The following is an 18604-nucleotide window of genomic DNA, read 5'->3' on the forward strand; positions in this document are numbered from 1 at the left end:
TAGCGTGTCTGGGATCAGATGCATTGTAAGGAACCCCAACCCTCTCTAATAGCACGTCTGGGATCAGATGCATTGTAAACTCTTCTATATTTGGTACAATTTTCAAATGTCCTGAGAATTGCAGGGGACCCTTTAGGGATGCCCGGGATACCACTGTTGAAAAACACTGACATAGAGGATGATATAGTTAGTAGCATCCGTCCCGATTGGGCTAAGCAGGACAATATACTGTAAAACAATATTAACACAAAAGTCCAAGTGGCATTCTCCCTCTGTCACAAATGTAGGTAAACAATGGGACGTGTGTCACAAAAAACTAACAGCCAAGACATAACATTTACTACAAATGCATTATTGTATTTGGAATATATGATGTCCAGAAGAAATACAGCAAAACAAACATTGCCATCCAATTGTATAATGTAAAATTTATAACCCGATACAAAATACCAAAAAAAACAACAAGCCCTTATTGCCAGTATAAAAATAGGTCAAAGTGCATCAGGCGATTCTTATCTACATATTTGTAAAGCGCCAACATATACCACAGACCGGTACAAAGGGGTACAGAGATTTGACCCTTCCATAAATAGTTACATACAAATAAGGACACATATTCACAGATACAGAGAGATAATGAGGGGCCCACTCGTGAGAGCTTAGGTAATGTGCCTTCCTATTACCTACACTACAGCATTAGTAATGATCCACTGAACACCAATTAATTGCAGCAGGCCCCAGGGTTCGTTAAACATTGTTAGATGCCCACGTGGGATCTAGGAAGGAAATAATATAATACTAATACCTAGCTGAAATTGTCACAGCTTTCTTTCTTCCTGATAAAAGTTCCCAGTATATTCTATTTGAAAATGAAGAGATCATTGTCTCTATCCTAAATCTCCCAGATAACCCAGTTAGCGTTGATTTAATATAATTTTAATTCACATTACACATTACTTTGGTATATATGTTTTAAGTAAATTTATTAAAAGTTAACTTTTATACCTGGTGGTGTGCATTTAAGTGAATTCTTTTAGGGGGCACATCCAATTTGTGTTTCCCCTTCACCTTTTCTGAGCCTGAGATTTATCAATGAAAATGATAGCAGGGGGTAGAATATTTTGGGGGTTCGATAAATATGGCGCAATCCTTTTTGCTCCAGTTTTAGAGCTGGAAAATTGGGATTCTTACCCCTCATAGATACAAAAGGAAAATGTGTCGTAGAGCAGGGGTGGGCAATTCCAGTCCTCAGGGGCCATCAACAGGTCAGGGTTTCAGGATATCCCTGCTTCAGCACAGGTGTCTCAATCAGTGGCTCTACACAAAACCCAACTAGGTTCCCAGCACTCAAGGGTTAATAATGAACCAATGTCAAATGGATGTGCCTCCCCAAAAGATATTTACTTGAATAAAAAACAAGGGCATTACAATGAAACAATATTCTAGGGACAGTGTTGGCAGAGTGTGTAAACAAAATAGGCATGGGCAGAGATGTGTGCGATTGGATGCACAAAGCAAATCTAATGGGCAACAAAGTAAGCAAATGGGGAACTATACAAAGGAGAACAAATGATGAAAGGAGAGGGGGAGAAGGATGGGGAGGGGAAGGGACAAAAAGGGGCCTCGAAGGCTGAGCCACTGATTGAGCCACCTGTGCTGAAGCTGGGACTGATTGAGCCACCTGTGCTGCAGCAGGGATAGCCTGAAAATCTGACCTGTTGGTGGCCCTTGAGGACTGGAGTTGCCCACCCCTGTCCTGGAGGGTTACTGTGTGTCATGGTGCAAAATAACCCCATGTTTATAAAAAAAATAATACAGCCTTATTTCTGCAATAAATGTCATGTTCCTGCTTGCACCACTTTCTGTTCAGTTTCCACAGCCAGCCGCTTCTATTAAATACCCCTCTTCCCTCCCTATTCAATCGAGATTAGAAGAAAGTTATACGTAGGTAGGTTTAGCTCTCTGTTACCTGACTTTTTTTTTTTACCTTATCGAATAGCAGCTTAATAATAAAACAGACATTTGTATTTCATAAAGTGCGGCCAGGGGAAGAACGTGTCAGGCCCGCATCCCCCATATCTCATCTGGTCCATGAGTTGGCTCGGAAAGAAGAATGTGTGAGTCTGGGAATCTGGTTGTACAGCCACATAAATATCCTGAATAAGGAGCGCTCATGGTGCTGTATATATTGTACCACGGGGGCACACCAGGTCAAGCAGCTAGCCAGCCAGGGTACGTGTAAACTAGTCGGTTTATCATGGAGCTGTGAGTGTTATAAATGTCTGGGATTTAAATCATGTCCAACCACTGGGGAGTATATATTTGCAGGATTCTACAATCAAGTTTATTTTAAACCTATGGGTTGTTTTTTGGAGCACCACACACCTACCACATTTTGTACGTGTAAACGTCAGAAGCACAATGGCACTCCAATGGTCTTCTTAATGGAAAAAAGTACAGCACGTATTCCAACGGGAAACAGGATCCTCGGTGAACAGTTTGTAACTTTTTTTTTGCATTAAGACCATTGGAAGTACTTTGTTACTATTTTTCTACAGACATAAATAAATATCTCTCTGAGGGTGGCGAGGCAGAGAGAAGGCGGTGGAGAGGGAGTGGAAAGGATGGAGAGGAAGGGACTGACAGAGAGAGGGAGAGGGAGAAAAGGAGAAGGAGGGAGAAAGACACAGAGCAGGGATAGGGAAAGAGAGAGGGATAGACAGAGAGGGGGCGAAAGGGGAGAGGGAGAGGGTAAGAGAGGCAGGGTTACTACTTTGTAGCTGTACTTAAAGAGCAGCAAAACATTCACAATCCACTATGGTTTTTTTTTTTTTTTTTTTAATAAATCAGCTTTGTAATATTAGATTTTGTATTTATGTTTCATCTCTTGTTGCCATTTGAATGAGTTTTAATGTACTGAGCAGGCTTTCCTGTGGTTGCTGTCGGAGGCTCTGGCACACTTCTTTTTGAGCATAGCAGTGAACGAGCTTTGGCAACAAATTATCACAAACCGGAAAGTGTTGCAGTGTTCCCATCTGAAGACTGTGGCTGAGTTGAAAGCTATAACAATGGACAATGTTACCCGTAGTAATGTAAGGTTACATCGTTACATAGTAGATGAGGTTGAAAAAAAGACATATGTCCATCAAGTTCAACATTGTAGTTGTTGCTTTGCACTGACAGAAGATTGAAAGGTGACCATTATTAGGTGAACCCAGGGAGCAGAATATTCAGTGATCGATCAGGCGCTCAGGTAATTAGTTTTCATTAAAGGTAATCAAATGCTGTTTAAATACAGATATGCTTTGCTGGTCCCTGTGAAGGCATTTAAGTATTATTTAAAACTCCTGCTTTTTCGTATTTAAAGGTACAGTACAACATAAGATTCAGCTGACAGTGATAACCTTTTGACTTATCTTGCTTGACCTGTGCACTTGAATAGCTGGTCTGTGACAGAGAAGGGATTTGCATATAATGCCCTTATCATTAGGTGCAGCTGATTAGGAACTCACATGTTATAACACTTGGACCACTTTTTTTTATACGTTATGAATGTGTATACAATAAACAGGCAAATAAAAATAAGATTAGACCAAGAACAATATTTGGGGCTCCTCTGACTAACTTTTGCACCTTTACAATTTATTTGTTTATTGATACCTACTGGGCTACATCATCGAAGTCATATTATCTCTAATCTCAAATTAGCGCCTTGTTGAATTTGTGGAATTACATTAGTGCAGGAACTCACCCGCTGTTCCCCAGACACAGATCTCTTCTCTTAGTTGAAAGTGGCTGCTTTTGTCATTAACTCACCTCTTGAATATCTCTCATTCAGCATTAAAAGGGCTACTTATTCTGTCTTGTTCTGACAGAATGCGTGGATATGAAATAAAGAACCAACAGAGTCAAGATTAAAAAAATATATTTCTATAATAGTAGTAATAATTACATCTTTGCTTATATAGCACTGACAGTGTATTCAGCACTGTACATAATATTTTGCAGGCACAGTAAGGCACTCATGATAAGGTGCACTGGTTGCCCTGGATGAAGCGTCTGAATGCTGTGAAACGCGCATTTGTCTGGTGGCTGATGTCATTCATCAGACACTGTCATTCAAGTGACAGTCAGTAGGGAGCTTGGTGGCTCCTTGTGGTGCCGTGGCCAAAGGAGCACATCTGTACCCGATCAGACACTTTGTTAAACCCCCCCCCCCAAAAAAAATGGAGCAGTAACCATCAGGATACATCAATTATCCCTGGCTGTCCTAATGGCTGGACCTTTTTAATACATAAATATTTTAATGGACTGCTGCATATATATTATTAGATTTTTTTTTTAGTTATGTCAATAAAAGTTTTGTTTTAATGCATTTTTCATGTATCTTGTGACCGTGTGAAATCACCTTGATTGAGATTTGAGTGCATAACAACAGTGATATTTTTTCTTGCTAATTACTATTTACATACCAGTTTTGCCCCATCCTTTATCCACTGGCTGAGAATATTGTTTCTTCAACTATTACAATAAGTCCTTCCCACTGGAGCCTACAATCTAATTTGTTGACAAAGAAGGCGCAGAAAGATAAAGTGACGCCCAAAGTCACAAAAAGAGCTCAAACCTGGATTCAAACCAGGTTTACACGCTTCTTAGGCAGGGGTCTCAACACTAAGCTCCCCTTGCTAATCACTCTCTCTCTGCACAACTGCACGGAATACATACATGCATACATTCTCAGTCTTAATAAGTGTACTCTGCGGAAATACCCAACGTTTGTGTCAGATACCAGAGAAAAGTCCAACGTTTTGGCTGTCCCTATAGCCTTTCTCAAGGACCTGACTACTACACCCACATTTGGAAGTTGAAAAAAAACGCCTGAATTATGTGAAACGCGGGTTGGTCTGGTTGCTGACAGCACTCATCAGACGACGCCGGTCACGTGACAGCCAGTAGGGAGCTTGGTGGCTCCGTTTGGTGGTGCAGCCAACAGAGTGCCTCTCTACCCAATCAGACACTTTATTAAAGCCAATAAAAAATGTAACAGTAACCATCAGAATAGATCAAGTATCCTTGTTTGCTTTTAGCCAGGGATACATTATGAGGAAGGAGTTTCTAATAGGGACATCTCTCTCCTCTATTCTAAAACTTGAATTCTACCTCTAACCGTCTAACTGTCTTTCCGGGGGGCCCAGGACTACAGTTTCTACTGGGCACCCCCTCCTCCCACCACTGCCCCTGGGGGTGCCCCTGCGAGCTCAGTAGGTGACAGAGGTCCGCAGCAGCCGGGGCCCGGCAGCAACAAGAAGCTCGGCAGCTGAACGCAGAAGTTGGGCCCAACTTCCAGCGCCCCCCGAAACCGCCATGCCCCTTCCCCTCCCCCCTGTTGGTGACCCTGCTCTCTGAACTTAGGTTTATGCAGTCATAGCATTCAGTATAGTATCACTGATGTGCTTACTGTAGCAAGTGAGAGGATTTTAATATTATATAAGCAAATTAATGTTATACTAAAAATACACCACTTTTGATAAAAGAGTGAACCACTAATCCTTTGGGTGGATTAGTCGTGTCCTTGAGAAAGGTGGCAGGGACAGCCGAAATGTTGGATGTTTTTTTGACCCTATTAAATATTTGAAGACAAATCTGCAGTGCCCATTTCCTGGTTGTATTTGTTGATATGACTCATTCATAGGTGCAGCAGCAAAACCACCCCTGGGATCTGGAGCAGTGGTAACAATATGTCTAACCTCACACTATTAGAGTTTAAACAGTGAGCGTTCTGATATATATCACTTTTTTACGATACTAGAGAGACTGCATATTGCTGAAAGCCATTACATCTGAATTATAAAGACACAACAAGGAATTCTCTGCTGGGAAAACCTACAGCAAAAAGCACATTTCCTTAAATCAGTCTATAGTGGCTGTGTTTGTATTGCAATCTTTTGCAGTGGAACAATTTCACTGTTTCATCGTAAGAATATTTTTGGAAACAATCATAGTTTTGCAGTTTTCAACGTGCATCAATATCTAATGATAGAAAGTAAATATTTGCTCAGTTAATCCTTTTGCAGACCCTCCCCTTATTGATACCCTGTGGTGAGGAGGTTTGCCCAACGCTTATACGCCACCCGAAATAATAGTTCTTGGCCTCTATTCGATATGCTGGGAAGCTGCTTCTCCACGCTGGCGAAACCCCTCACACCCCAGAATTGAGCTGCCACCCCGGTATAAAGAATCTCCTGCAAGGCACATGGAATACGACCCGTAGGTCGTCACTCACAAAAGCACCATACCTCAGATTGCGCGTTAACAGCCATTCACAATAATAGTGCCCTGAGAACATGCCACATGTGCCCTGAGAACATGCCACATGAGGACAGCCAGGGGTAATAACAGGAATATATTGCAGGTCACAACCCCCAAGGGATAAAATTAGCAAGGCAGCAAAAGAAATAGCTCGGTGCAGATCCAGTCCAAACAAGGCACATCCCCATTTTACACTAGCATGTATTTGTATCAGGAACATGGGATGCTTATTTTTAACTGACGTTAAGCCATTTGCAGACAAATCTATCCAAGCAACCAGCTAGTAATGAGGATGATAGTCCCATACTGGTTAAAATGATCGAGCTGATCAGTTTTGTTAATAATAATCTATCATCATCATAACCATAACCAGTGTTCGACAAACCTATACATTTGCTCGCCCCGGGCGAGTGGATTTAGCCCCCGGGCGAGTAAATATTGGCCCAAGCAGCACACGTTTGGTACTAGGTGGCGAGTAGATTTTTTTGTGTGGCGAGTAGATTTTTTGGTGATTTGTCAGCTACTGACCATAACCCTGTGCTGAATTGATTTTTATTGATCGCAGGCTGAGCAGTCCTTCACTTGGAGTTTAATGTTACATAGAATCCATACCCCATGAGATACAATGTATAGTTTGGTATTCCGGCAGAATACCACACACACACACACACACACACACACACACACACACACACACACACACACACACACACACACACACACACACACACACACACACACACACACACACACACACACACACACACACACACACACACACACACACACACACACGTAAATGAGAGGATCAGATTTCAGAGTAAGAGAAACCGCAGAGGAGGGAACCCAGCCACGGCAGGAGCAGCAGCACCCCCGGTGGACATGTCAGGGAATAACCTGACAGGTTAGTTCAAGTTTCAATGTCTTTATTTATACATTTCTCCCGGTTATAAAACCGTTTTGAAAACCTTATTCATTTATTTCACCTTTCCACTTCTCCGGAGTGCATGGCAATACACAAGATTTCTTCCTCTCAAGAAGATTCGAGGCCTATCCAATACTCAGAGTTTTGGGATATTTGTGACAAGAAAAATGCTGAAAAGCTTCGCCCACATGGTTCCTACGACTGCCCCCATTGAACTACAACCAGGTGCTGCCATTCCCTCTGTGAGAATCTATTCCCTCTCAGAACTGGGAAAGAAGGACGGCTCCCTACGACTCTGCATTGACTATTGGGAACTGAATAAGATCACGGTGAAGAACAGGTATCCCTTACCTCTGATTCCTGAACTACTGGAAAGAGTCCGGTCAGCAAAGGTCTTCACTAGGTTATATCTCTGAGGAGCGTACAATTTGGTCTGCATTTGACCAGGTGACGAGTGGAAGACAGCCTTACAAATGCGCTATGGACACTACGAATACCTGGTGAGGCCTGTCGGGCTCTGGAACACACCTGCTACATTCCAGCATCTAATCAATGACGTTCTTTGGGAGCTACTGGACCAATTTTTTTGTGGCATACCTGGATGACATTCTAGTCATTTCAGATAACATCTTGGATCACCAGAAACATGTCCGAATTGTCCTGGAATGTCTCTGAAAACACTAATCGTACATTACCCGAATTCAGAAGGGTCGTTTGTCATGGAAGTTGATGCCTCCACATTGCATGCAGTTGCAGTTCTTGCCTGTGAGCAGCAGGTGGCGCTGTGCTGTATGTGTCCAAAGTGCATGCTGTTGCAGTTCCCGCCTGTGAGCAGCAGGTGGCGCTGTGGGTATCCGCATTGCATGGGAATGCAGGCTGTGAGCAGCAGGTGGCGCTGTGCTGCATGAGTCGGCATTGAAAGCAGTTGCAGTTCTTGATACCCACAACAGGTGGCGCTGTGGGTATCCGCATTGAATGGGAATGCAGGCTGTGAGCAGACGGTGGCGCTGTGCTGTATGTGTCATTGCATGCAGTTGCAGTTCTCCCTGTGAGCAGACGGTGGCGCTGTGCTGTATGTTTCATTGCATGCAGTTGCAGTTCTCCCTGTGAGCAGACGGTGGCGCTGTGCTGTATGTTTCATTGCATGCAGTTGCAGTTCTCCCTGTGAGCAGCAGGTGGCGCTGTGGGTATCCGCACTGCATGCAGCTGCTGTGTCATTTTCCGGTGCCCTATCCCCCGGAAGTATTGTGTGTGCCGCTTGTTTCCGGCCCCCGCTCGCCCGGAAGTAGTCTGCGCGCCGCTTGTTCCCGGCCCCGCCGCCCCGCTCTGTCCCTGCCGAGATGCCGCTGGAGAACCTGGAAGAAGAGGGGCTGCCCAAGAACCCGGATCTCCGCATCGCGCAGCTCAAGTTCCTGCTCAGCCTGCCCGAGCAGCGCGCGGAGGGCCGGCTCCGGGCCGAGCTCATGGAGGCCGTGACCCGCAACAGTGAGTGATATGTGCGGAGTCACCCGAGGGGGACCGGGGGTGAGGGGGACTGGGGAGGGGGGGGGGAGTGACGGTTGGACCGGGGGAGAGTGTGAGGGGGACCGGGGGAGAGTGAGTGACGTGTAGTCACCCGAGGCCGGGGTGGGGGGAGAGTGAGGAGGACCGGGGGAGAGAGTGATATGTGCAGTCACCCGAGGGGGGACCGGGGACTGAGAGGGACTGAACAGGCGGGGGAGAGAGTGACATGTGCAGAGTCACCCTAGGCCGGGGCGGGGTGAAGGGGGACCGGGGAGAGTGACATGTGCAGAGTCACGCGGGGTGAGGGGGACCGGGGAGAGGGAGGAAAGGAAAACTGGGGGGATGGGGAGGGATACAGTGGGGAGTGGTGTGGGAGGACTGGGGTGTGGGGAGTGAGTGGGATGATGGGGGGGGAGAGTGAGGGGGACTGGACAGGCGGGGGGGGGGGGGGTGGAGGGAAGGGGGGACGGGCCTGAGCAGGCGAGGGGGAGATCCGGGAATTCTGGACTGGTGACCCAGTGGGGTTGATGCTGCTGACCAGGCCAAGATCCCTCTCCAGCAGGATTGCTGAGTAATGGGCCGGAAACCACTTGCTGTGTGTTGTAAATCGGAGCTCCATACTGTAGGGCAGGGTTGGCCCCCAACAGGACAGGTTTTCAAAATATCCCTGCCTCAGCACAAGTGGCTCAGTCAAAGACCGAGCACAAGGATAAGCCTTAAAACCTGAGCTGTTGGTGGCCCTTGAGGACTGGAGATGGCCACCCCTACTGTATATCAGTGCCATACTATATACATTAACACAATGTGCAATATATATCTATATAAAAAACATCAACCCCAATAATATAGTTGGGTTTTCCTAAAGGAGAGAGGGAGAAATGTCAAAAAAGCACGGATATTTTTAAAAATATTATATAGTCATACTTGCGTTCTATTCAATATATATGTATAGCTCATTGTGTCAGTGTATAGCATGGTGATCTGATATATATCTCCTAAGGACTAAACTCATTTGTGAGTAGTGAAATCCATGACATGTTTTCTATTTGTAATAGGTATTAAAAGTTAACTGTAAGTGTTCTAGTTCATGCCTTTCCGTGTGTTTGTAGGTACTTATAGGTAATTGTATTTGTGAAAGGTTTACATCAAACATAAAAATACAAAAAAGGATCTATGAACAAATAATACAAACACAATGCCTTCGTACCAATACAGGAAAGAGGAGGCTGACACCTTAGTAATGAGACCGAATCATTACCATCGTGCTGGCTTTCTTTCTGCTTTATTTTTTATAAATTTAGTTTGGAGTTTGTTTCATGTAAATCTTTGTCATTTTGCTTTTGTGTGACTAGTTCCATATTTTTATGAAGCTTTTCAAGGCTGACCATGTGCTTACGAAATTCTGTGTACGACACTATACATTGTAAGTGCATCATAAACAGAAATGCTAATTGTACATTTATTTGTAAAATGTTTTACTAGGAAGTAATACATTAAGAGTTACCCCCTTTTTCAAGTATGTCCTGAGCATAGTTATGATGAAAAATACATGGTTACCAATACATAGTTGGTAACATTAAGTGAACAGGGTTCTACATTATATACAAGACATTGCATGCACAGTTAATAATATATGTTATAGGCATATGTAACTGGAGTGGCCAACTCCCAGTCCTCAAGGGCCACCAAGAAGTCAGGTTTTAAGGATATCCCTGCTTAAGCACTGGTGGCTCAGTCAAACCCAGCCACTGATTGAGCCACTGGTGCTGAAACAGGGACACCCTTAAAACTTGACCTGCTGGTGGCCCTTGAGGACTGGAGTTGGCCACTCCTGGTCTAGGTAAAGTAGTTCATTTGAACTCAATTATTTGTTCTATATTTCTAAAAAAAAAAAATTCCATGGGAACAAACAAGTGCGAAACAGGAAACGTGTTGGAATATCTCTTCGCCCTTTATCTTTCTGCAGACATGGCTCCTTATTATGAAAGCCTTTGCAAACAGATCGACTGGCAGGTCGACACGGACCTGTTAAATAAAATGAAGACTGCCAATGTGGAGGAGTTGAAGAGGTTGGATGATGAACTTGAGGATGCAGAGAAGAACTTGGGAGAGAGCGAGATAAGAGATGCTATGATGGCCAGAGCGGAATACTTGTGTAGGATCGGTGACAAGGTCAGCTAGTTGTGTCAAGTTGTTCATCTTCCGAAGTATCATGGCCCTACATCAGGGGTGGGCAACTCCAGTCCTCAAGGGCTACCGTCAGGTTTTCAGGATATCCCTGCTTCAGCGCAGGTAGCTCAATCAGTGGCTCAGCCACCTGTGCTAAAGCAGGGATATCCTGAAAACCTGACCCGTTGGTGGCCCTTGAGAACTGGCATTGCCCATCCCTGCCTACATACTACTTGATTTGGGCTCACTGTTTATAGACATTGAAGTAGATAGAGGGATTTGACTTATTTTATATTGAGGCCCACAAATATACAGCTCAACCGCGTTATAGCGCGATCCGATACAACGCGGATCGCTTATAACACGGTGTGAGCGTGGCTCCCGGTTAAAATTATTTTTTTTGTTTTTGTTTGGCAAACTTTATTAACTGACACACACACACTTTTTTGTATTTGATTGTGTAATTAATATACATTCCATTTTTAGTACATTTCACAGGATTAAAAATCTGCAACATTTACTTAAAGCGTATGGCAAAAATAAGCAGTTAATTAAAATTTAATGCCATATTATGAGAGATATAGGGGCTGGGGTATTGGAGCTTCAGCCCCTGGGGGGGTGGTAAAGGTTAAGCCCCCTTCTCTCCTTTCCTCCAACTGGATAAAAACAAACAATTGACTTCCAATGGTTTTCCATGGCGGCCATTTTTAATCAAGCTTTAATGTAATCTGCAATTAGGGATCCCAAGAGATGTCCTCGCTCCTCACAGTGCAGTCCAGGCTCTGGCAGGAGAGGGGAAAGCGTAGGGTGAACAAGGGTGTTTCTACAGAGGTTCGCATGCACAAAGTGAAGGGCATAGAAGAAAATGCGCAGCTTTACAAAACCTGCCAACGCAACCCGAACCCGAACCAGTGGTTAAGTGTACAATGTCATGCAAGAAGCTCTCATCACATCTACACCGCGCTAATTCATCGGCCCACACTTGCCAAAATACACGATATTTGCCATTTTGTTTTATTACGCGATCCCGGTTATTGCGCGGTCTAATTCTGGGGACCCGAGCACCGCGTTATAACGGGGTTCAGCTGTATTCTCATGGGTTTGTTTTTTTTCTGGGCAAGAACCCCTTTCAGGGTTTGAAGCCTACAGTACTTTGCGTCACTCTATGCAGCCGCCCCTTTACTCCTCAGAACGTGAATACAGAATGGCGCGTGGCGTTAGCTCGCCAAAACAATCTCTTCATCCAACCCAGAAGTTTGTTTAATCTGTCGGCGTATTTGTGTTTTAGGAAGGGGCCCTGACTGCCTTTCGGAAGACATACGACAAGACCGTGGCACTGGGACATCGCTTAGATATAGTGTTTTATCTCCTGAGAATCGGTTTGTTTTATATGGATAATGACCTCATTACACGGAACACCGAAAAGGCCAAAAGGTACCTACCTGTGTGTAACTGCTCTCACATTGTTCTGCTTGGGAAAACGCACACTTCCAATCTAGATATATCACTTCTGGGGTAACATATACACTCTTCTTTTCATTTTCCTTGGTCCTTGTACATAAAAGGGTCTTTTTACTCCTGCCTGACTGCGTTTTTTAAGTTGTTTTAATAAATGCAGCCTTTAACGCAATGCCGTTATCTAAGCTCGCGATCGTGCCGTTCTCTTGTGATCGATCAGGGATCAATCCTGCTTCCAGGGCACGCAATATGAAAGCCTATTTCAAGAGGCTGTGGCTTCCTAAATGGTTACTGTAACATCCCGAGGAAGCTTATTATCATTAAATCAATATAATCATTAAAAAGGGCATAAAGAGTGAGCCTTTGTTAATGTATTAATTATTATTCTACACAAGCGATTGATTTTTTTAAAAATATACATCTCTAATATTATTAGTATTTTATCATAACATCGTGCATACTAAGTAGCACAGATTTATTTTTGTATTTGCTTTGTTCCTGAGCTCAAGCCAAGTATGTCACCTTACTAACTGGATTGTCAATAAGAATGTATGTGATCTGCGCTAATTTACCTTTCTGTCTCTTTCAAAGCCTCATTGAGGAAGGAGGTGACTGGGACAGAAGAAATCGTTTAAAGGTTTACCAAGGGCTCTACTGTGTGGCTATTAGAGACTTCAAGCAAGCGGCTGAACTCTTCCTTGATACAGTTTCAACGTTTACATCCTATGAGCTGATGGACTATAAGACCTTTGTAACATACACTGTGTATGTCAGCATGATAGCACTTGATAGACCAGACCTAAGAGAGAAGGTAATATCACCATCTAATTTTTTTGGTGATGGGTGGGGGGGAGAGTAAAGAAGTTAGGGTGTCACATTAACCAGTCAAAAGATTTTTGCGTCTCTGTGTCTCGCTCTCTCTGTCTGTGTCTCGCTCTCTCTGTCTCTGTGTCTCGCTCTCTCTGTCTCTGTGTCTCGCTCTCTCTGTCTCTGTGTCTCGCTCTCTCTGTCTCTGTGTCTCGCTCTCTCTGCCTCTGTGTCTCGCTCTCTCTGTCTCTGTGTCTCGCTCTCTCTGTCTCTGTGTCTCGCTCTCTCTGTCTCTGTGTCTCGCTCTCTCTGTCTCTGTGTCTCGCTCTCTCTGTCTCTGTGTCTCGCTCTCTCTGTCTCTGTGTCTCGCTCTCTCTCTCTGTGTCTCGCTCTCTCTGTCTCTGTGTCTCGCTCTCTCTGTCTCTGTGTCTCGCTCTCTCTGTCTCTGTGTCTCGCTCTCTCTGTCTCTGTGTCTCGCTCTCTCTGTCTCTGTGTCTCGCTCTCTCTGTCTCTGTGTCTCGCTCTCTCTGTCTCTGTGTCTCGCTCTCTCTGTCTCTGTGTCTCGCTCTCTCTGTCTCTGTGTCTCGCTCTCTCTGTCTCTGTGTCTCGCTCTCTCTGTCTCTGTGTCTCGCTCTCTCTGTCTCTGTGTGCGTGTGTGTCTGTATACTGAGGAGATGACGAGAACTGAAGCAAGAACAAGAATTGGTTGTGCACAGCTGTGGAAGATGATCTGCAATTGTAGAACTGAAGATGTAAGAAAATGTTACTGTGTTATGGTGAGGGGTGGACAAAAATATAAAATACACGAGGCAGGCAGAATTTTTCAGAGCTGGTGTTTTGTTAAGGGTTGCAGGATGGTGTTCCGGCTTTATGAGCATGCCACATTAACTATTAGATTACGTGAAGATACAAGCAACTTCAACAACAACTCTGCAACTGTGAGAACCTGACTTTCTAAATGCTCTGATAATGTGTACTCTTCCTATCCTTAATACCTGGGAAGTCTCTCCTCCTGCAGCTCACTATGCCCTCCCTGTTGCTTTTTCTGTTTACGTTTTCCTCACTTCTTTGAAAACGTTTTTGTTCTCTCCCCACTCTATTCCCCACTCCCCTCCTATCCACATTTCATCATCTCCCCTCCATCTATGCCTGTGCCCATACCCTGCACCATTATTTATACACCTCTCGCCCAACAACTTCTTTACCCTTCAATAAAAAGCATCCACACAAATCCTCTATTCACACCCTCTCTCTATCTACTCCTTCCTGCTGCTGGGGATCTCCCCTAAGCCTGAACCCAGACATACACACCTGCTTTCACCCACGCCTCCCTGCCATCTCTTCCCCTGTAAATGGTGTTAACCTATCTGATTTAATACTGACTAACCTTAAAAACTCGCCTCACAAGTCAAGCATCCCAACAGCCTGCACTCATGGCTATTGTCCCACACCCATAGTCACTCATACCACCCATTGTGCCAAGCACTGCCATCTACTGCACTTATTCCCTCACCTGATGTCCCTGTAACTTTCCCATCATACCACTTAGAGTGTAAGCTCTTCGGGGCAGGGATTTCCTTTCCTATTGTCTGATTGTGCTGGGCTTATTGTATTATTATAATTCCCTGTTCTGTATTCTTTGTGAAGCGCGGAGTACACTTTTGGCGCTATATAAATAAAGATATACATACAAGATAAGGATCAGCGAGAGAATGCGACAGGGAGAAACCATGTCGTCAAACCTTTTTCACAGCAACACGTGAATTGTGGAAGACATTTTAATTGGAAGAAAGTACGATTTGCCGACGACATTGTTATATTTGCCACAAGTCTAGAAGATCTCCAGCAACAAATCAGAGAACTCGCTAAAGTAAGTAAGAAAGTGGGCCTCCGTCTGACTCTCAGTGAGACCAAAGTGATGTTCAACTCTGCAAAGAGCAAAATAAATGGAGTAGAACTAGAAGTTGAAGATTGTCTACCTTGTGCAACAAATAACGATGGCAGGGGGCCTTTTGAATGAAATTAACAGGATAAGGCGGATGGGATGGAGGCATTTGGGGGAAAAAAACAAAACAATCTTTCAAGGGAAGCGTGCACTGCCTTGAGGCTCATGTATGGGTGTGGAACATCGACCCTAAATGCGAAGAGAATTCTGAAGCTTCAGACACCTCGGAGAAGTATGGAGAGATGCATGCTGGGTATTACCCGACGAGACCGGGAAAAGAAAGAATGAGTTCGAAACCGAACAAGTCTGTGACATCACACGGGTGAGGAGATTAAAAGGCCAGTGGGCAATGACCTGTCGCAAGAAGAAATGAAGAATTTACCATCGTCTGGACAGCAAGGGAAATTTAAAAGGCCAAGACGACGACCAAAAGTAATATGGGAAGATGAAATAAGAAAATGTGTTTAGAATAACATGGAGAAGAGAGGCTGCAACAGCAAAGGTTATTGGGGGGCCTTCAACCAGCAGTGGATCGACAAGGGCCGAAGATGAGATAGTGTGTGTGTGTGTGTATACATTTTAGCTAAGGAATGATCTTGATTAACTCAGGAACTTGTAATGAATGGTTCCTCTTAACCTAGGTATATTTACCAACAGTGTCGAGAAGTCGACACTGCAACTAGTTAAGGATCTACAAGGAAGATCCATTGAAGGTTGAGCTGCATTTGAACACTGGTTGTATATTTTCATTTTAATATCTTTATTTCAATTTTATTTGTTGATTTATTACAGTTTGCCATTCCCCCCACCTGGAACACCCTCAGGAGCACCTGGTGATTTCTGTGTTCTTATATTTACCAACAGTTACATTCATCCAAACTTCATGATGGGCTTGAATTTTGTATTTTAGATGAAGTATTCGTGTTTAGGGCGACTATCACTTAGGCCCAGAGCTACTTAATGGTGCTAAGCTTCAGCTTGTATTTACTCCCACTCATGAATGGGAGCGGAGGCGTATTAAAGCTTTGCACCCTTATAAGTGAATCTGAGCCGTAGTGAATAACCATCTGTGATGTGAGAATTGAATTCTTTGATCAGAAGTATTTGGCCTCGGGCAGATAATGCCATGTAAGTGGGGCTGAAACCCTGGGACCCATATCTGTCCTCCCCTGTAAACAAATGTTGTGTGTCTGTCTTTTAAGGTTATCAAAGGTGCCGAGATCCTGGAGGTGCTGCATAGTTTACCCACAGTCCGGCAGTATCTATTTTCATTGTATGAATGTCGCTATTCCGTTTTCTTCCAGTCACTGGGTAAGAGATTCTTGGCGCATTCGCCTATTGTCAATTTCTAGCCTGCGCTCACAATCGGTTTTCCCGTCCCAATTATTGTGGCTGCTAGGGCTGCGAACCATTCGAACAGGGGTGGCCGACTCCAATCCTCAAGGGCCGCCAACAGGCCAGGTATTAAGGATATCCCTGCTTCAGCACAGGTGGCTCAGCTCGTTGAGCCACCTGTGCTGAAGCAGGGATATCCTTAATACCTGGCCTGTTGGTGCCTCTTGAGGACTGGAGTCGGCCACCCGTGCAACAGAACATCATTTTTTGAACATCAAAGGTCGCAGTGGGTAACTTAAATGCTCTCGATGTTAAATCTAGTGTTCGGTAGTTACAAAGATTGTAAATATTAATTTTAAGATTGTAAACATAAAATATACACTTTAGACCTGTTTTAAAAAAAATATTTAAGGCTTTAAAGAATTGTCCCTTTTTTTTTTTCTTCTCCCATTCTTCTTTTGACACCAAAGATCACATTTGTACTCTGCCTTGAAACAGCACACCCTAAATATTCTCTCTGGTTTGAATGATCTCTCCTGGTTGTAATTGTTCCTTTGTGTTTTTGATAGATATCTATTTATCTATCTAAAAATAAACCGTGCACAATTCTCTGTATTTTCCCCTCCCCGCATTCTAGCTGCTGTAGAGCAGGAACTTAAAAAGGACTGGCTGTTTGCTCCGCACTACCGCTACTATGTGCGAGAAATGAGGATCCAGGCCTACAGCCAGCTGTTGGAATCGTACCGGTCACTAACGCTTGGGTACATGGCAGAAGCTTTTGGAGTCGGCGTGGAATTCATTGATCAGTAAGTTAACACAAGGCCTTTGTCTGTACAGTGATTTGCTTGGAGAACACTTTAATTATTCCTATTTGACTGTAAGTTTGCAGTGAAATTATTTGATGGAATGATGAAATAACTTGACATATGGTTGGAAAATGCTGAACATTACAGGCTGCAGGTTATTCCTAAAGTCGGATATGATTATAGTCACAGAATGTTTTGTGAAAGGGACATTTTGCTCTAATAATTAGTTTTGCCATTTTTGGAAGATTTAATTTTTACTTCTGTGCTGGAAGAATCTGCAATAGAAATTAATAGTTTAGTTAAAACAACAGTTCTGTTTTGGTGAAAGATTTCTTCTTCAGTGAGATTACTAGTTGAAAAACAATTCATGTGGACACAGTGTTCCTTTAAGGACCAGGCAGGTTTTGTATTTCAATTGCCAAGAACTATGTGCGCCCTTTCTCAGAAAGCTGTACATTTCCTCTGTGTAATTTTGTGTTTTTAGGGAACTTTCGAGGTTTATCGCAGCTGGAAGACTGCACTGCAAAATAGATAAAGTTAACGAGATTGTAGAGACCAACAGGTAATTTGATTTGAAAGGTTTATCTGTCCAAAACACTGTTATGTTTCGTGTGTTAATAATAATAATAATAATAAGACCACGATCTTAGCCACGTGCCATTTAGGCTGCCTGTAGTGTACTGATTCTTTTTGTAATGTTTTTATTTTCAGGCCCGATAGCAAGAACTGGCAATACCAAGAAACTATAAAGAAAGGAGACCTGTTATTGAACAGAGTTCAAAAACTCTCACGAGTAATTAACATGTAATGTCTCACTTTTTTTTTTTTTTTTAACGAGGGTGAATGAATCAAGGTGTATAAGACCTTTCCGAGTCGTGTATAAATATTCTGTCTCTTGATTCTCAGTGGTAGTCCGGTAGATGGAGATATGTAGTTAGGGTTTTTACAGTTTTACTTCATGTAAACAATCCAACGCGTGTCAAAAAAAATAATAAAATATACAAAAAGATCCATTCTCCCTTTTCAGAATTCAGTTTCTCTGTGTCACCCTGATCTGAATTATTCATTGCAATCCCAGATCAGTAATTGCACGATGCATACATTTTTCTTTTCTGGCCAAAGAGAGCAAGGTAATATTCGGATCATTGTTGTTGAACACGTCGTATAGCCATTAAAATGTGTATTTTAAATCCATTATTTCCATAGCGTGTGAATAGAGAAATATTTGTTCAGTGTTAATGAAATTGAGTGTGTGTGGATGCAGAAGTGAGTGGTAGAGGCGATGATGGAACACACCAGGCGGAGAGAGCCTCAATACGTTTAATCAATGTCAGCATGGACAACTGA

At 43.5% G+C, this 18604-nt stretch overlaps 1 protein-coding gene across 1 annotated transcript; it reads left to right on the plus strand.

Moving 5' to 3' along the window:
- Positions 1–8484: 8484 nt before the first annotated feature.
- PSMD6 (proteasome 26S subunit, non-ATPase 6) lies at positions 8485–18451 on the plus strand. Its single transcript, XM_075574734.1, has 8 exons — positions 8485–8719; positions 10704–10909; positions 12195–12340; positions 12956–13175; positions 16319–16427; positions 17089–17257; positions 17742–17819; positions 17969–18451. Exons 1-8 carry the CDS (start codon positions 8575–8577, stop codon positions 18063–18065), a joined length of 1170 nt encoding a protein of 389 aa, XP_075430849.1. The 5' UTR covers positions 8485–8574; the 3' UTR covers positions 18066–18451.
- Positions 18452–18604: the final 153 nt, after the last annotated feature.

Source organism: Ascaphus truei, chromosome 17 (genome assembly GCF_040206685.1).
Source record: "Ascaphus truei isolate aAscTru1 chromosome 17, aAscTru1.hap1, whole genome shotgun sequence".
NCBI classification, from domain to species: Eukaryota; Metazoa; Chordata; class Amphibia; order Anura; family Ascaphidae; genus Ascaphus; species Ascaphus truei.